The sequence below is a fragment of the Rhopalosiphum maidis genome, chromosome 3, assembly GCF_003676215.2.
Source record: "Rhopalosiphum maidis isolate BTI-1 chromosome 3, ASM367621v3, whole genome shotgun sequence".
In the NCBI taxonomy this organism is placed as follows: domain Eukaryota; kingdom Metazoa; phylum Arthropoda; class Insecta; order Hemiptera; family Aphididae; genus Rhopalosiphum; species Rhopalosiphum maidis.
This window is the reverse complement of record NC_040879.1, coordinates 38,077,508-38,095,498: the sequence shown is the minus strand read 5'-3', so window position 1 is coordinate 38,095,498 and position 17,991 is coordinate 38,077,508. Positions and strand designations below refer to the sequence as shown.

Sequence of the window (17,991 nt, the reverse complement as noted above, 5' to 3'; positions counted from 1 at the left end):
ATTGAAATCTTGTTCCCTTAATCCTGCACAGCTATTGTTGAGAAACAACAGGTATACCGCATATTTTTACTTTTTATAAAATAATTAATAGAATAACACTAATAATTAATCAAATAAACTTATCTATTATTTAAGTACTTAATGCCTAAAGAATAATAGCATGGTGATATCTACCTATTTAAGTTCATAGAACTTAACTTAGGTGCATGCCAATACATGTTTCCAAATTTCCTGGGTAGTTTTTAAAAAAAAGTTGTTGAATCATTATGTGTGATCTAAGTGGGTGTTATTACTTATTAATAATATCTTTAAAATTTTACAGTTAAGTATATTAGTTAACTATTAACCTAAAGTTTAACATTCTCGCTACTATTATATTTAAATATTAAGTTGAATGGTATTCCTTATCAAATCATTTTTTCCAATAACATGCTTAGCATTGCTTAATGTAATCTCTGTTTTACTAACAAATAACATAATACATTTGTGTTCAACAGAATTCATTTTCTGTTATTAGCTACTTTTTTTTTTTATTATTATTATTAGATTTCTAAAAGAAATGTTTACAAATTTAAAACAAATATAGTTTTGATTTACGTATCTCTTGTAAGCTAAAAACTTTGTTAGATGTAGGAAAGTATGACTTTAGCTATATTAGTCAATTTATCTATTATAAAACTTAAGTTAGAATATTACTTAGATAATGTCATACAGAATTTCAGTAATATAATAATTTTACAGTAAGTTACGAACATTTATACAGTTAATTATTTTACCATGAATAATTTTATTAAAAAATTAATTTCAAGTGAAAGTGGGTTTAGCCTCAATTGTGGGCAAAAGATTAAAGATGAAGTTAAAACTAAGCCTAAATCATTCACTATATCTACACAAGGCAGTTATATGCTGCCTAAATAATAGTCTTACTATGATTTAGTTCGATAAAAGAACATTATTTCATATTTATCCATTTTCAGACATAAGCTAATTATATGAAACCATACTGGAAGTTTTGTTCAAGAGATTTCTGTAGAACAACATAATCAGCAAGCAGTGTTGTGAAGTATTTAAGTTAAAGTATTCAAATACTTTTTTTTTTGTATTAAATACTTATTTGTATTGAATACTTATGGTTTTTTCTTCATCCATTTTATTTTTATTCAAAATATTTAGTTAGGAAAATATTATTGCCTGTTAAGTTGCTACAATAATTGAATAATAGTTCTATTTAATATTCTGTGTAATGTGTTAGCCGAAGATAACTATGACATTGCTTTAAACAAAAAAATAGATAAATATTTGGGAATAAACACTTTAAATCTTACCGACAATTAAAAAAGTAAGAATTACTACTGAGTTTTTAATATTTATAATATTATTTTAATGATTAATCTTATATAGATATTATACACTTATTTTTAGTAGGTACACATTTGTGTACACACTATGGGCTATGGACATTTATTATTATTACCTTTACATAATATTTGTAAATTACTAATTAGTAAAGTAAATTGTTTTATGTATTTAAAAAAATATGAATAAAACTGCACAGAATAATAATTGTATGACATAGCAATAGCAATTTTTTATGTTGTTGTGTTGACATAATGACATACTAAATCGTATTATCGTAATAATAAAATATAATCAGATCATTGACCTTGATTACACTAGAAAATAATAATGTAGTTTATTGTTCGACTTTGTCGAAATATTATCAATAAAATTAAAAATAGCACTCAAAATTAATTTAGAATAATGGTACTGCCAGCATAACGTTGATATACGTAACGGTGTGTAGCGCACACACACTAATGTTAATTTACACTCGTACACATTAACATGACCCAAATGTACCTGCCACATAATATGTCTAATTCCTACTCCTTAGAAAATGACCGACTGGAACCCCCTTAATATTAACATTTACATAATTAAAATAGGTTTTCATTAAATTCAATACACCGCTGTGAGGCAGGACTTCAGTTGAGCGAATATGTAGTGTGGGTGGAGCAACTATTACCAAGGAAAGAATAAGCATGAGCGATGAACATTTTGAAAATATAATGTTTTTAAAATGCAATAAACATTTACTTAATAAATGAAAATGATGATAAAATCTAAATTCTAAACTACTATATATATCTATATTACATAATTTACAAACCTACTATAAAAAACCAAAAGTATTTGAGTAGTATTTTAAGTACTTGAAAAAAAATGTATTTGTGTATTCACTCAAAAACTTTTTAAAAGTATTCTTTACAGCACTGTCAACAAGTGATGTAGTAATAAAGAATAGATATTATACAATGAAATATAGCGGGAATAAATTAAAATTTATACTTGTTTTATCCTTAGAGTAATGTTTTACATAAAGACTTAACGACAGCCGATAGGTTACCAATATGTATTCATTATCATTTTTAGAAAACTATAAATAAAACCAATTGGATAATTGTAAAATAAACTATAATTGCCAGTTTCATAAGATTTACAGTTATTAAAAACACAAAAAAATGTTATGTCAACCATAATAAATAAAAATGTTTATGTAAAATAATTTTTAGTTTGAATAATAATACAATTTTAATAATATTAAGTGCGATAGCTAAAAAAAATCAATGTTAATAACCATTAATTATCTTAATGAAAAATGAGTAAGTAATTAGTACTTATCAATTTATCATACAATTATTATAAAATATTTATGATTTGACAACTCACAAACATTTTAAATTCACTGTTAAAAAAAAAATTATTACTAATTTATTTTCGATTTTATTAATTACTGGTTAACTTGTTAGGTACCCTTTTATAATATTTTGAAGATTGTTTACTCACGAATAAAAATGTAATCATATATAAATTAAAAGAAAATTCAAACATTTTAAATGTTAACAAAATTGTATCACAACTAGAAAATGCTTATTTAAATATTTCATGAAAATGTTAAGTCTCTGCAGAAGTATGTTTATTAATTACGTACAAAAGATAAATAAAATAACAAAATTGGATTTGTCATAAACAGATGCATGTTATTACGTGTCCCTACAAGTACCTTTTTATGTTAAAAAAAAAATGATCATAATTTTTACAATAATAATAATGGTCCACATTAAATAAATAATAACTGTCCGAACGCATTGCTAAAAAAAAAGAAACCTAACATCATCGATATTGTACTCGTACAATTTATTGTCCCGTTCGGAATCTAAAAACGATTTAAAATGTTCTGTATAAATGTTCCGTGATTTGAACAGTGCGCAAACTTTCGAAAGACCGATCTATGTAGCGCACCGTTCCATTTGAAAGTATTACGGCGATTACAAGGAAAAACGCTTACCAAGTCAGAGATCGGCATGTAAACTTTCTTGATTTTCAATTTTTAGAAATTTATTGATTGTATGCAATATGTATGTACTCGTATAATGTATTTAATTTTAATTTTCATTTAGTGAGATAGATCTCTGAAATCGGAGAACGGATATTTTTGTTTGGGGTTTTGTTAGATTAGAACTAGAATTTCTCTCATTAATTTTTTATGTTAAAGCTAGCTTAATTATCCACCTGCTCATTACAACCGAGTTACATTTTTATTATTTTCCTATTTAACAGAAATTCTTGAAGTTTTAAAAATTCAGACTTTTTTCATTTCAATTACCATACTTACTTGATTAAAAATCAAGAAAATAAAAAAATATTAGACGTGCTATTTATTGCGAAGGTTGGTCGTAAGTCATGCACGCGAATAGGTACCAGGGATTCGTGTACTACACCCATAAGCACGATCAAGTATTCATTTATACACATTTATTATATACATGAAGATACTCTAGAAATGTCAGGAACAAAAGAGTCATATTAGAATAAAAAAAAAACCACAGACTTCTCCTAACACTTTAATGATCATCACAAAAAACTATGTATCTACATACAGACAAAAAAATTGTACGTTTTAATTATCTTCGTTTTTTGTTGTTAATGATGGTAGTCTAAAACCAATCATATCCGCCGTTTTTTGAACGGTTTTTTCTTGTCTCTACGTAATGCTTGTCGTTGAGCTCCCGCAGTCAGCGACCCACAGCACCTCATCGGGACCACGGCAGTACTGTGCCGAGGTGATTTGATTTGACCGATAATCGGACAGTAATAATCGCATTAAAGGTCGGTCGAGCAACTTACGATCAGATGTGACGTATCGGAATTCACGGGTCAGCGATCGTAGAAGGGCAAGTGACGTTTTTCCAAACATTTTTCTAATACGTTTGGTGAGGGTTGTCTCATAAACACAAAGAGTTTCAAAAAACTAAAGAAACAATTGTAATATTGATGGTCGAGACATCTTGTGTTATGATTACGAAACAACAAAGCACGAACTCAGATATTAGATAATTAAGATAATATGTTGTTCTAGGATATCTTAGTTAATAGTTATTACTTATATTTTGTTATTGAAAATTGTTAATATTTTTTGATTTTTAATCAAGTAAGTATGGTAATTGAAATGAAAAAAGTCTGAATTTTTAAAACTTCAAGAATTTCTGTTAAATAGGAAAATAATAAAAATGTAACTCGGTTGTAATGAGCAGGTGGATAATTAAGCTAGCTTTAACATAAAAAATTAATGAGAGAAATTCTAGTTCTAATCTAACAAAACCCCAAACAAAAATATCCGTTCTCCGATTTCAGAGATCTATCTCACTAAATGAAAATTAAAATTAAATACATTATACGAGTACATACATATTGCATACAATCAATAAATTTCTAAAAATTGAAAATCAAGAAAGTTTACATGCCGATCTCTGACTTGGTAAGCGTTTTCCTTGTAATCGCCGTAATACTTTCAAATGGAACGGTGCGCTACATAGATCGGTCTTTCGAAAGTTTGCGCACTGTTCAAATCACGGAACATTTATACAGAACATTTTAAATCGTTTTTAGATTCCGAACGGGACAATAAATTGTACGAGTACAATATCGATGATGTTAGGTTTCTTTTTTTTTAGCAATGCGTTCGGACAGTTATTATTTATTTAATGTGGACCATTATTATTATTGTAAAAATTATGATCATTTTTTTTTTAACATAAAAAGGTACTTGTAGGGACATGTAATAACATGCATCTGTTTATGCGAAATTCCAGTAAATAATTATTAAAATAAATAAATATGTAATAACACGATCACAATAAAAACCTACACATTGTTCTGTTTACAATAAATGGCAAAGACTGAAAGAAAATAAACTTTTATCACTATAAAGTTATTGTGTTCATAAAATTATATAGTATATTGTGTTAAATAAAATAAAAATTCATTAGTAAAAATATAATTTTAGATCTGCCGTATGTAAGAACTAAAAACCTAATATATAAAAATATTTAAATATGAATTAACTACTATATAGAGCCGGATACAAGAAGATTGCGAATTTATTGATAAATATGAATTTAAAATTGTTAATATAAGTATCTAATCTTTATGAATATTGATCATCATTTATTCCTAGAACTTCTTTTATCACATCAATCGATGACTATAGTAGGCCACTAATAAAATAAAAATACAGGTAACTGGATTACAGTTTATAAGCTTCAAAATCGAATATCCAGTAACTATGCGACGTGTGTGTTTGTTTTAATATAGAATCATTTTGTTTTTATACTTACATGCAGATCTCCGATTCAATACGTTTTTAATAAAGTATAGACATATTTTTACTCAGTGTACTTAATAAGAAATTACTGCAGTGTACAGTAATACAATATCCACTGTCAGCGTTCAACAATATATAAACCTTCATTGAATAATATCCATTATTAAACATCATGCAATCAGAACGGACGAACGATAACTCAATGATAACTGTTAGGACACGCTGTAGAGTGATCGGTGCTGTAAATTTTGTAAGTATAAAAACGTAAATAAAGTAATTCATAGATAGATCCAATTGAAACTTGGATGTTCGATGATATTAATTATTCAATTCGTTTACATACATGTACATTGTACATATTATGCACATATGCAAATAATAAATATTTTTTTCAGATAATATTCAGTGCTTTAATATTGATTTTGATAGCAGCGTCAATAATTTTAATATTCAACAAAGATGGTACGTATTAGCAATTAATTTTAATAATGACTAGTAAGTTCCTAAAAAATAGATTGAGTTAGATCTGGTTATCACGCTTTATGCATACTACTCGATAACATTTTGAAAACACATGTTAATATATTTACACAGTTATTTTGCACAAAATTTTCTCTAATAAATGTTATTTATACATAAAAATTTAGCTTTTATTATAGTTGCATATTGTAAAATTATCTGTTGTTTTATACAGCTATACTTTTTGTGTTATTGACATTTTTTTTTTTTAAAGATCATGGAATTGAGAGAAGATATTATCTTTATATATTTTATATCTTAATATTATGATTAAATATTTGTAAATATATTTTTTAAATATTTTTATAATTATATATCAATCTAGTATGGGCACGAGACCATTTTTTTTTTAAATTTTGAATATTTATTTTTATACATAATTGTTAAATTTAACTCGTTATCAGCATTTACAAATATTAAATTTTATTTTTATAATGAAAGTAAATAGAAAATGTAATTTAAATATGAATAGACGAACAGTCATAATTAGTTGTACAATAATTAAATATAGACATATGTCTTGTGCTTTCTGTTACTAAAACAATAATTTATATTTTAACAATTGTGCATATTGATTTAAATTTAGTTTAAAATGTATAACTTTATTTTTCTAGAAAAATACACTGATGAAAGATGAAATATTACCAGTGAAATTTATTGTGATAATTTTCTTGGTCTTGGATATCGTGATACTCCTCGCATTATTATATACAAACTATAGATTAATGAAACAAAACACAGTAAATAATTGAATTATGAAAAATAATAATGTCGAAAGTTGAAAAAAACTATTGACATTTATTTTTATACAATTTTTTATAAAATGTATGCATATTTGCAAAAGATGTTTAAATTTCTTAAAAAAATTAATTTTTTTTAGCTTTGCTATATGCATAGATGTTATGAACGTAACTTGGAATCCAAAACTAATTTTTAATTTTTATTGTTAAACTCGACAATGAGAGTAATTTGAGAGCTACATAGCTATCAAAAGAAATTAAAAAAAAAAAATCATTATTTCTTTTGTTATTTAAGTTTTGTATTCTATTTCTGTATTATTATATGTATATTGATTATTGGTACATAGTTACTTTTTAATACACATGATATTAAACAAAATATTAATTACCAATACCATATAATTAGTAATAATTAACAGTGGCGGGTCTAGTAAGGGGGTTAGGCAACAGGAGCACGTGCCACCCCTCCCCTTCCACCGGTCAATAGACTAGCGAAAAATATTGAATTAGTTATTTTTTTATTTATACATAATATAATATATGATTTTAAAAACTAAATAAATACATATATAATAGCCGGACAGTTGGTGTTGAAACTTTATTCATATATTTTATATTAATTAATGTGATAAAATGTATAATTAATTTATTGAAAATATAGATAATGTGTCCCTCCACCCCTTACAAAAATTCTGGATCCGCCGCTGGTAGTAAGACTAAATTATATTTACGTATAATGAGAATTATGTTTGTATAATTGTTGGACATTAATAAAAATTTTTCTTTTTTAGCCTAGTGATGGAAGAGCGATTAAACTATGGATTTTTGCCCACGGGGCTTTGATAACGTATTTGTTTATAACTAATGTGTGTTCGATGATATTTTATCATCATCACTGCTTAGTTCATAGTATTTCATATTTAGTCATTCTAATTATATGTATGTTTTTAAATTTTAAATAGGTATCATGCTATTAAATAATTTGAATATTAAATTTTTACAGTGACAATTGAATTATATGTTGTCCGAGAGTTCAAAATCCAAATTGAATCTGGTGTAGTAAATCAGCCTTCAAATGCTTGAGTTTTGCTATACCATTGATGACAACATAAAGATTTTTTAAACCAATCATAAATATGTTATATTGCTTATCAATTATAATCATACAGTTCATATTTAATATTTATTTATTTATTAAGTATTAAACGGGCAATTAACGACGTAATAGGCATATAACCAAGTTATATGTATATCTGTATGAAGATATGTATATGATATACACATATTTTTAAAAATTATTTTTCTGGTGGATATATATCGCGGTGTTACGAGGGGACTTTTGTGGACAGTCCTTATATTAATAACTTAATTAGTTATAAAATATGTAATTACAACATTTTCTCAGTATAGTGTATAGATAATATAAATAAACGATTTCGTGCTATAATATTATTTTAAATTTAAATTTTTGGGGAAAACTGATTATAAACATCATCGATTAACAGCCTATACAGGCAGCAAATTGCTATAGACTGCTGCAGCCTGCAGCTGTATAATTTATTTATTTAATTATTTTTGGATCATATCTGATAAAATATGTACATCGACGTACGGAATCAGGATTAACGGTGTCGCGTCGTGTATAACTCACTAATCATTATAACGCAATAATGCAGTAGTTTTTGAAGATACATTATTGTATACTAGCTGCCCGTCCGGAAGAAATCATTTTTTTATAATTTAATTTAAAAACATATGACTATTTTTTGGCTATACAAATAATATAATATAAATTACATATTGTAGTTATTATTGCTAATTTCTGTAAATTATATATCCTACATTTTGAATTCAACCACAGGCGTGGTAAATTTTATTCTTTTTTTTTATAGAATGGTGATAAGGTAAGAAAAAATGTAACAATAAATTATTTGTTCAATGAATAATATATATTTTGAATGGAAAAATGCAAGTGAAAACAAATAAATAATTATTAATAATAATAATAACAATAATAAACAAACAAATATATGTATATTATACAATTATTATTATTATTATTATGAAAGAAAGCGATAAAGTCAGAGACAATCAAAACCGGTTTCCTTCATCTCCAAAATCTGGTTAGATTCTTATATATATATATAGAAGATAGATAGAAGATAAAATAAATATAAAACATGATTGATTTAAAATAGACATTTTTTATGAAACTTTTTTTTTTATTCATTAATTTTTTTGTTTTAACAAATGTTTTGTTTTTACGAGGTTTTTATCAAATTAAGTTAAAGTTTAAAGTTGTGGCTTACATTAAATGTTATTTTTGAGTATATAGAATCTGATTGTCAATCAGTCAAATTGTATCAGTAACTACCGATGGCGCCCCTTGTATGATTGGAAAAGACCGTGAAAGAAAATTGGACATCCTTTAATTGGTTTTCATTGTATAATTCATCAGGAAGCGTTGTGTGTTAAGGACGGACTAATGCAGTATGAAAATATTTTAAAGCTTATGACAAAAATTGTAAACTTTATAAACGCCCGAGCATTAAATAAAAGGCAATTTAGTTTATTATTAGAAGATGTAAATTCTATTGATAAAGGACTCGTGATATAGGTACAATAATGTTCGTTGGCTTAGTAGAGGCAACCTTGTAGAACAATTTGTAGAATGTTTACACGAATTCGTTTATTTTTGAGTGAAAACCAAAAAAATTACACTGAATTAACAGATATCAATTGGTCGTGCAATTTAATGTTTTTTACTGATTTTTGTTTGCATTTAAATGAAGTCAATTTAAAATTTCAAGGTACCGGAAAAAATTTAGAGTTCATGTTTAGTTTAATAAAAAGCTTTGAAACAAGATTAAATGTATTTATACGTGATGTAGAAAATCATAAATTTAAATATTTTCAAAATTTAAACAAATTCCTGAGTGAAATTGAAATCAACGAGACTCCTAAATTAGATGAAAATATAAATAATTTTTTAAGTATCATAAAGAAAACAATTCAGCAGTTCAATAACAGGTTTATAGATTTTAAAAAGTTTGAATGTAATATTAAGTTCCTCAAATGCCCTGATACTTGCAATTACGATGAATTAGATTAACATTATTTTGAATGGATGAATATAGATAACCATATAGAACAATACCATAGGTTAGAACCATATACTTGATTTTGTGTGAGGATTTATTTAAATTATCATTGTTTCACATCAAGGTCTTAGCTGGGAAAAATCGCGGGAGGGTTTGGAGTTTGAACTTCCTTTACTAAGGTATTGTCCTCCCCTGCCAAGAAGACCTGTGCACGATTATGGGTGTATATTATTTGGTTATGATCTAATATCTGTGAGCAGGAGAATACTACAATAGGTAAATCACGGACGGAACGTGCTATTCTTTCTTTACTGTTGCAATATCAAACAAATTACCAAACCATAGACGTGCTGAAGTTATATTGGGGACCTGAACGCAGGACTTTCGCTAGCGCAAGGCGAACTGGGCCCTCGTCCCGGGCACCGGGCCCCGCACTCTCACCACAGTTGGACAGGCCCCAATGCCCCACCATCATAGATACAATAAAAAAAGTCAACTGTTAAGTTGATGATGATCAACAAAAAAAAAAAAAAATGTACATAATTTTTTTTATACAATTGTAAAAAAAAAAAGGTCACCGACTTAGCTATAATCTCTATAGAAAAAAAAATTGTTGACCAATTAAAATATGATGATATTATTGATCAATTTGAAGATATAAAATGTAGAAAACTTAATTTTTAATACATTTTTATATTGTACCTATTACTATATTTTATAGAGTTCATAAACTATACTGTATAATAAACTTCATTATTTGCGGGATGGGGATAGTTCAGTTTGTAGATACATATATTATAAAGGTCATATCATATTTTAAGCCTTATGTTTCCATTTAGCTAAATTTCAACTATTTTAAAATATTTTTTTTTATTTTCAATACATATATTTTGATATCTATTTTAATAATGATATAAAATATATAATATTATAGTTAAATTATTAAATTTGCAAATAATTGCATACAGATGAAGTCCAAATTTTAATAAACAATATAAATGTTACATCTATTTCTCATTTAATCTATTTTATTAAACAAAACGAGTAGTTCACATATTGGTAGGATAGTAAAACATTCGACATATTATTTAAAAGTTTTTACCGGGTTATTATTTTTAATTTGTATAATTAATATTTTCACATGATAATAAAAATACAACTTATATTTTAATCATTTTTAATTTACTTATACTAGATATTATTTACAACAGTGTTTCTTTAACTTTTTGACATCATGGAACACCGAACAATAATATTTTTTTTTTATGTGGAACCCCTATGAAAATTATCTTTAAAAAAGGGTACACAAAACATGGTGACTGATTTTCATGAAACTCTTAAGTAATCCTCAAAGAACCTTGGAACACAGTTTAAGAAATACTGATATACAGTAAGTCCTTATTTAACGTCGACATTAGTTTATAAAACATTATGTGAAATACTTTTCTTTAATATGTTCCTACCAATAAAATATAAATAACAATGTATTATTTAAAAATTCTATGATAAAATATAAAAATTAAATAATTTTATTTATATATTATTAATTATGATTTCTAAAGATTTATAGACTATAAGTAAAATTTTTATAAAAAATATGAGGTATAGAAAGCATCAAAACATTCCTTTTTGTTGTTTGCTTCTTGCAGCATTTCTTCTGTTATGGTTCCCACTGAATGCTTTGTTTTTATTTTTTCTCTGTCTGTTCAATTCAACATTTGACTTAGATGGGGTAGTTGACGAGGAAACTACTTTTGGTTTACCTTACATAATAAAATGTATTTATAGAAAAAAATTTTATTTTTTGTTTTTACTGGCAAACATGAATAACACTTACTTCGATTGGATTTATTAGATTGTTTCGCAGCATATTTTCTAGCTTGACGTTCTCGAATTTCTTCAGGATTTTCACAGAATGGTTGAAAATTTAATACTTGCTGTGATTCATCATCTGAAGATTCTTCTTGTATACATTTAGTTACAGCTGTTTTCTGAATTAAAACCCTTGGTGTAACATCTGGTCTTATCTTTTTATTTTTGTCTTTTGGTTCTGGTAAAGCATACTCAATTTCATTAAAAGTGTCATTATGTTCATCATTGTAATATGATTCTAATTCAGCACATGTAATTTCAGTTAAATTATATTTTTCATAAAATGGTCGCATTTCATTTCGGAACGATTTATCGTCTAAGACTGACTTGAGTTTTTTAAGTTCCTTACTATATCTTAGTAAAAATAAAACATAATATTAATAAAAATTAAATATTGTCTATTGATAGACATAAACTTCAAGTAATAAAGCCTACCCAGCTTACCTTTAATTGAAGGATCATAACCAGTAGCATTATCCTCATACTCTGACATCAAAGAAAGATTTGAATTATATTGAGTAAGTTCTAACGGAAGACCATCTTCCAAGAACATATTTATAACTTTTTCAGAATCCATATTATAATATTTTAAACATTTCTATAAAACAATGAAACATTATTAATAATTAAATATTCAAATTAAAGAATGTAAATTAACTAACCTGAATAAATCCATCTTCTAAATAGGGCAATAAATCTTTTACATTATTTATAAGAGACAACAATTTTGCATTTTCCATGTTTGTAATATTGGTTTGTAGCTAAAAATAAGAATTCTTTATTATTTTATATTATTATATATTAAGGAAACTTCATTAAATGATTACCTCTAATTGTAATTCTTTTTGTTTGTGTTCAGCATATGGTCTATTAATTAATTCTAATGATTTTAATAAATAATCATATCTTATTGAGTCTCTAAATGGTATTTTTTTTTTTTGTTGTTAATACATTTTAAAATAAGCTATGAATCATTAAAAAATCTTACATTTTTTTGTTAAATTTTTGACATTCTTTTATATCATCAATTAAATTATATACAAAATTATAGTCATTGACAAATTCATCGTATATTAATAGCTCACTGATAATTTCTAAATATTCTTCTACTGCATTCTCTGATCTTCGTAAAAAAATAAATATAACATTTTTTTTTCTTTTGAAAAATAATTAACTTAAAATAGGTATACAGGGGGGCCTGTGAGGATTTTTATTGTGATATCTCCTGAAATAATGAAGATATCATAATTTAGATTTTTTAATAAAATTCACAGGGACAAGAACTAAAAATATTTCATGTTTTAATTTATTTTAATGTTTTTGTAAAAAAGTTAAAACATATTTTTTAATTTAATTATTTTCAAAAAAATTGATATAGCCATTTTTTTGAAAATAATTAAATAAAAATATATTTTTTTAACTCTTTTACTAAAACATTAAAATAAATTAAAACATAAAATATTTTTAGTTCTTGTCCCTGTGAATCTTATTAAAAATCCAGAATTATGACATCTCTATTATTTCAAGAGATATCGCAATGGGAAAATTCTCACGAGACACGCGGTATACTATATATTTACTTATTAGTAATTTGGGTAGTTATATGAATTAAACACTGCCGAACACTCTTCATAAGTAATAATCTTGATGCATGTAGCTTTTCTTGGAATTTTTCTAACTTTTTCATAGTAATTATTTTATTATAAATTAGAGGTTTTACATTATGGTAGAAAGAAGCTATTCTAAACAAGCATAAAAGAAAAATTAAATGTAGAAGTGAATTATATATAATTAGGTTTTATGATTGTTATATATACTTAAGATGCAATTTCTCTTGATAAAAAAAAATAGCAGCCTCTGGATAAATTTCCAAGAAATTTGAAATACTACAAGATGTGTCTAATAAAAAATTAATAATATCTTCAAACATACAAAGATATATTTCTTCAACGTCTGTAGAAGTTTCATTTCTTTGACACATTTTGTCATTATCATATTCAATATCTAATTTGATTTTATCTTGAAACTGATTTAAACACTAACAATTTTGTTATTTAAAATATTTAGTATAAATATTATAGTTAATTAGTTCCTTTATATAACTCACTTTAACTGTAATTTTAATAAAAATTTTTAAATTTTTTTCATATACTTTTTGACAAGTAAACAATTCTTTGAAAATTATTTCTAACTGTTCTTTGTATGATTGGCCATAAATAGAACATATATCAAACAACATAGTAATACTTATGATATTGTTATTACATAACAAGCTCCACATATAATGAGGTGAAATATAATTCTCCTAATAAAATGAAATAAATAAAATAATAAATTGCTTAAAACACTGAATATTACTATTAATATACTTCATCTTCAGATGATGTTGTTAGCCGTTCTAATAATTTAAATGCAAAATGATAAATTTCATTGTAAATGATTAACACGTTGTCATCCTGTGGAAGTTGATCCATTAGGTGAGGAGGAGCAGCTTCTTGAAGAAATGTACATAACCCCATAGTAGCTTGTTTGTTAAAAACAACTGTAGACCAAAATCTATAACATTAAATAATATTAATAATAAACTTAAATATGTATTAATTTTAATTATATTTACTCTTTAAATGATAAATTGAGAAGAGTTTTTAAGTCTAAAACCAAATACTTCATCTGCTCTATCCAACATTCTTTTTGATCCAAATCATTGGTGATAGATTTTAATGGATGAATATATCTCAAAAATTGTCTTTTTATTGCCAACTTTTTATCCTAAATAGTTTAATTAAATACATAATTATGAAGAATATAATTGTTAAGATACCCAATATTTCATAATTGTAGTAAATTTTTTTTTATTTCTAGTTAATTTTATAAAAGTAATTATTGATTAATAATTTGTATTAAAATTCTTCTATTTTCCTTAGGCAATATACATAATGATCATAATATACAGAATGTCTGTATTTTAATTATTATTAAAGTTCTTATTTTGTTTATCAAAAAGTATTAAGAAGGAATTGTCATACAGTATACATAAAGTTTGTGTTGATTGATATAACATTATTATTTTGATAAACTTGTAATGGCACAATATTCACTCACAACAAAAATTAGATTTCATAAATTAGTCTTATGGTAATAAAAAAAATTTACAAATATTAAATATTATTATAAAATTTAAAAATAAAAATAAAAATATTATCTAGGGTTCCTTGTAGGGTATTATTTATACTTAAATTTCAAATCGATTCTTATAATTTTAGGATAGGTAGTCCTGTTAAAACATAGTTATAATTCACTTTAAAATTAAAACACAAAATGAATTCTTCTGAATGCACATTTGTTATGTGCAAGATAAATACCAATTTATTTTATATTATCTTTATTATCTACCTACCTTGTACTAAAATTTTATATCAAAATGTACTTATAGGAACTATACAATTTACTAAACATATTATGAAATACAATAGTAATAACTAAATATGTAAGAATTACAGACTGAAGTAAAAAAAAAATTATTATAATAGTATTTATAAAATGCTATAAAGCTTGGAATATTTAAGGATTAAGTAAATTAGATTATAATTACAGAGTTAACCTACATAAGTGATGAATGGACATGAATATTATCATAAAATTATTTTTCTGTTTTAAAATTGCAAAGCAATTTGTTAGATTTAAAACATCTATTTAATATTAAAATACAGTTATTATACTATATATCTATTTCAGTATCAATAAAATAATACCAGCATTTAGTATTGAATTAAATTGTATACCTTTTTTTTTATTTACCAAATTTTATATCTAGCGAAGACTGAAATCGACAATATTATATTAGCCTTTAAACAGCCTTTAGCCTGTTCATAATCACAGATTGTTTAAGATAATTGTTATTCAATTATTTAAACAGTAATGTAAAATAACAATCAACATAATATTATTTCAAAATTTTACCTCGATAGCCATTTAGGAGTTTGTATTGTTATGACCACTGCGACGAAACAAAATTGTTAATTCTTAATACTGTAGTTCAGAACTAATTTCATATACACAGTTGTAATAATACCAACTCGTAACACATTATTCATAAACTCTTAAGATTTAAAATATATTTTATACTTTATTGTAGTAATACCATTGAGTATAGATAGTAAAGAGAAATGAGAAACCATCTATAGCCAATGCCCAATATGGCAATATCTGCAAAGTCAAGAACTAAGAAGCCATAAGCCTAAATAATTTAGAGTACATAATATTATTATGTGACATTGTGACAATCAGGTAGATTTGTAGAATTGATGCGGGTGAGCGGTGCGATCTTCTTCAGCGAAACAGCAGTGATACCATTTGTTGTAAGCAAAAAAGTTGTTATTAACGATTAATTAATCATTATTAATTACTTATTATAGTATAGAATATTATGTTCCAAGCCAGAACAGTTATCGCCTTGTCGGCGCAGCAGCCTATTAATTGCTATTATTATTATATTTTATTATGAGTAAATAAAGTCGTTGTTACCATCGTTTTCATTTAATAACGAGCGGACTGGGAGTATATCAGCCTAGATGGAGATGAAATATACCGGCCCAAAAGTATAATAATAATAATATCTTTATTACCATAGGTGTAAATATGGTGATGTTGTCGGGCTTTTCCCTCTAGCTAAAAAAACATACAAGTTTTCCAATTTTTCTAATTTGAATATTGTAGCCCCGCCTAAATAGGTAGTATTAATAATATTTTTAGCTTTAATGGTTATGCCTACGTTATTGTTTGTAATATAAAATAAATGATCATTCCAAAATAAAAAAAAAAATAATAAAAAATAAGAACGAAAAAAAAAATAAAAAAAAAATAAATAAATGTAGGTATATGAAAAAAAAGTTAACAATTTATTATTAAGGAACAACATAACAATGTCACAACCACATCATTAATTTTTTCATGTTCATGTCCCTATTATTAATTAACAATAAATAGGTACAATTATGAATAATGAGTATAGGTAAGTAAGATGTTATGGATATGTAAATAAATTATAATAAATAATTCCAAATATTGTTGTTGTAAGAAATACTAACTTACCGTATAAGAAGTAAAGATATTATTATTAAAACCATTGTGTGTATGATATTGATTTTTGGGAGCTTTTTTATTAATAAACATTTTTATATTGTGGCAGGTTTTTGCAGCTTCATTTAATTTATTTATTTTTTCTTTCTCGTTCCTTAGCGGTCCCTCCTTAATCGGTTTTTTTACATTTTTGGTTGTATCCATTTCCGAATTTTATTAATTTATAAACGAAAATTATAATAATATGTAGCCGACTATATAACTAGTATATTATTCAGTATCCACACGTATTTGTGTGTATGTGTATTAGCTGTTGGGTGGCGGCGGATACAATAACAATATTACAATAAATAGATATCAAGAGCTACTTATTGACAACAATACTAGCACACTAAGCTGATAACCGAATGATGTAACACTATAAAAAGAATCATATTCATATTAAATGATTATTGATTATAGGCTATAGCGGTTACGAAATTAAAATAATAGACTGCATGAGCATGACAGACAACTAATTTACCATAACATCACAAATTTATAAATTCAATTTAGAGCCCCTAAATTGATCGGCCTAGGTGGATTTCTCCACCTTTCCGTCCCGGCCAGTCCGCCCCTACGGCATCGTTAAGTTGTGGTGTTGTGGAATTATTTCAAACAAACACCTATAATTACGTAAAACCTATCTTGTGATTTTTGTAAATTTAGTATTCTAAAAAACATATATATTACTAAAATTCGTACAGTAATTTTATGATTTTTCATCGACTAAATTTTAGATAGATCATAGAGTAATATAAAAATATTAAATATTCGTTAATATATTTACGAATTTACTTTATTGAGATTACGAACAGGCGCGTCCCTGAGGCACTCTTCTGTAAGCCGTGTGATATTCTGTTTTTGTTTTACAAAATATATCCATAATTCTAATGTACAATTTTTTAAAACATTTTTTTTTTTTTTTTATTACAATTTGTTTTTACTTTTTTGTTGGTTACACTGATTTATTGAT

General features: G+C 25.3%; 1 protein-coding gene across 1 annotated transcript; it reads right to left on the bottom strand.

Annotated features, from left to right (window-relative positions):
* Positions 1–11,639: 11,639 nt before the first annotated feature.
* Positions 11,640–15,869, bottom strand: LOC113558778 (activating signal cointegrator 1 complex subunit 2-like). Its single transcript, XM_026964316.1, has 12 exons — positions 15,858–15,869; positions 14,515–14,666; positions 14,267–14,453; positions 14,005–14,202; positions 13,715–13,935; positions 13,478–13,639; positions 12,886–13,020; positions 12,725–12,815; positions 12,560–12,658; positions 12,338–12,495; positions 11,863–12,245; positions 11,640–11,788 (listed from the first exon to the last, which is right to left on the bottom strand). Exons 1-12 carry the CDS (start codon positions 15,867–15,869, stop codon positions 11,640–11,642), a joined length of 1,947 nt encoding a protein of 648 aa, XP_026820117.1.
* Positions 15,870–17,991: the final 2,122 nt, after the last annotated feature.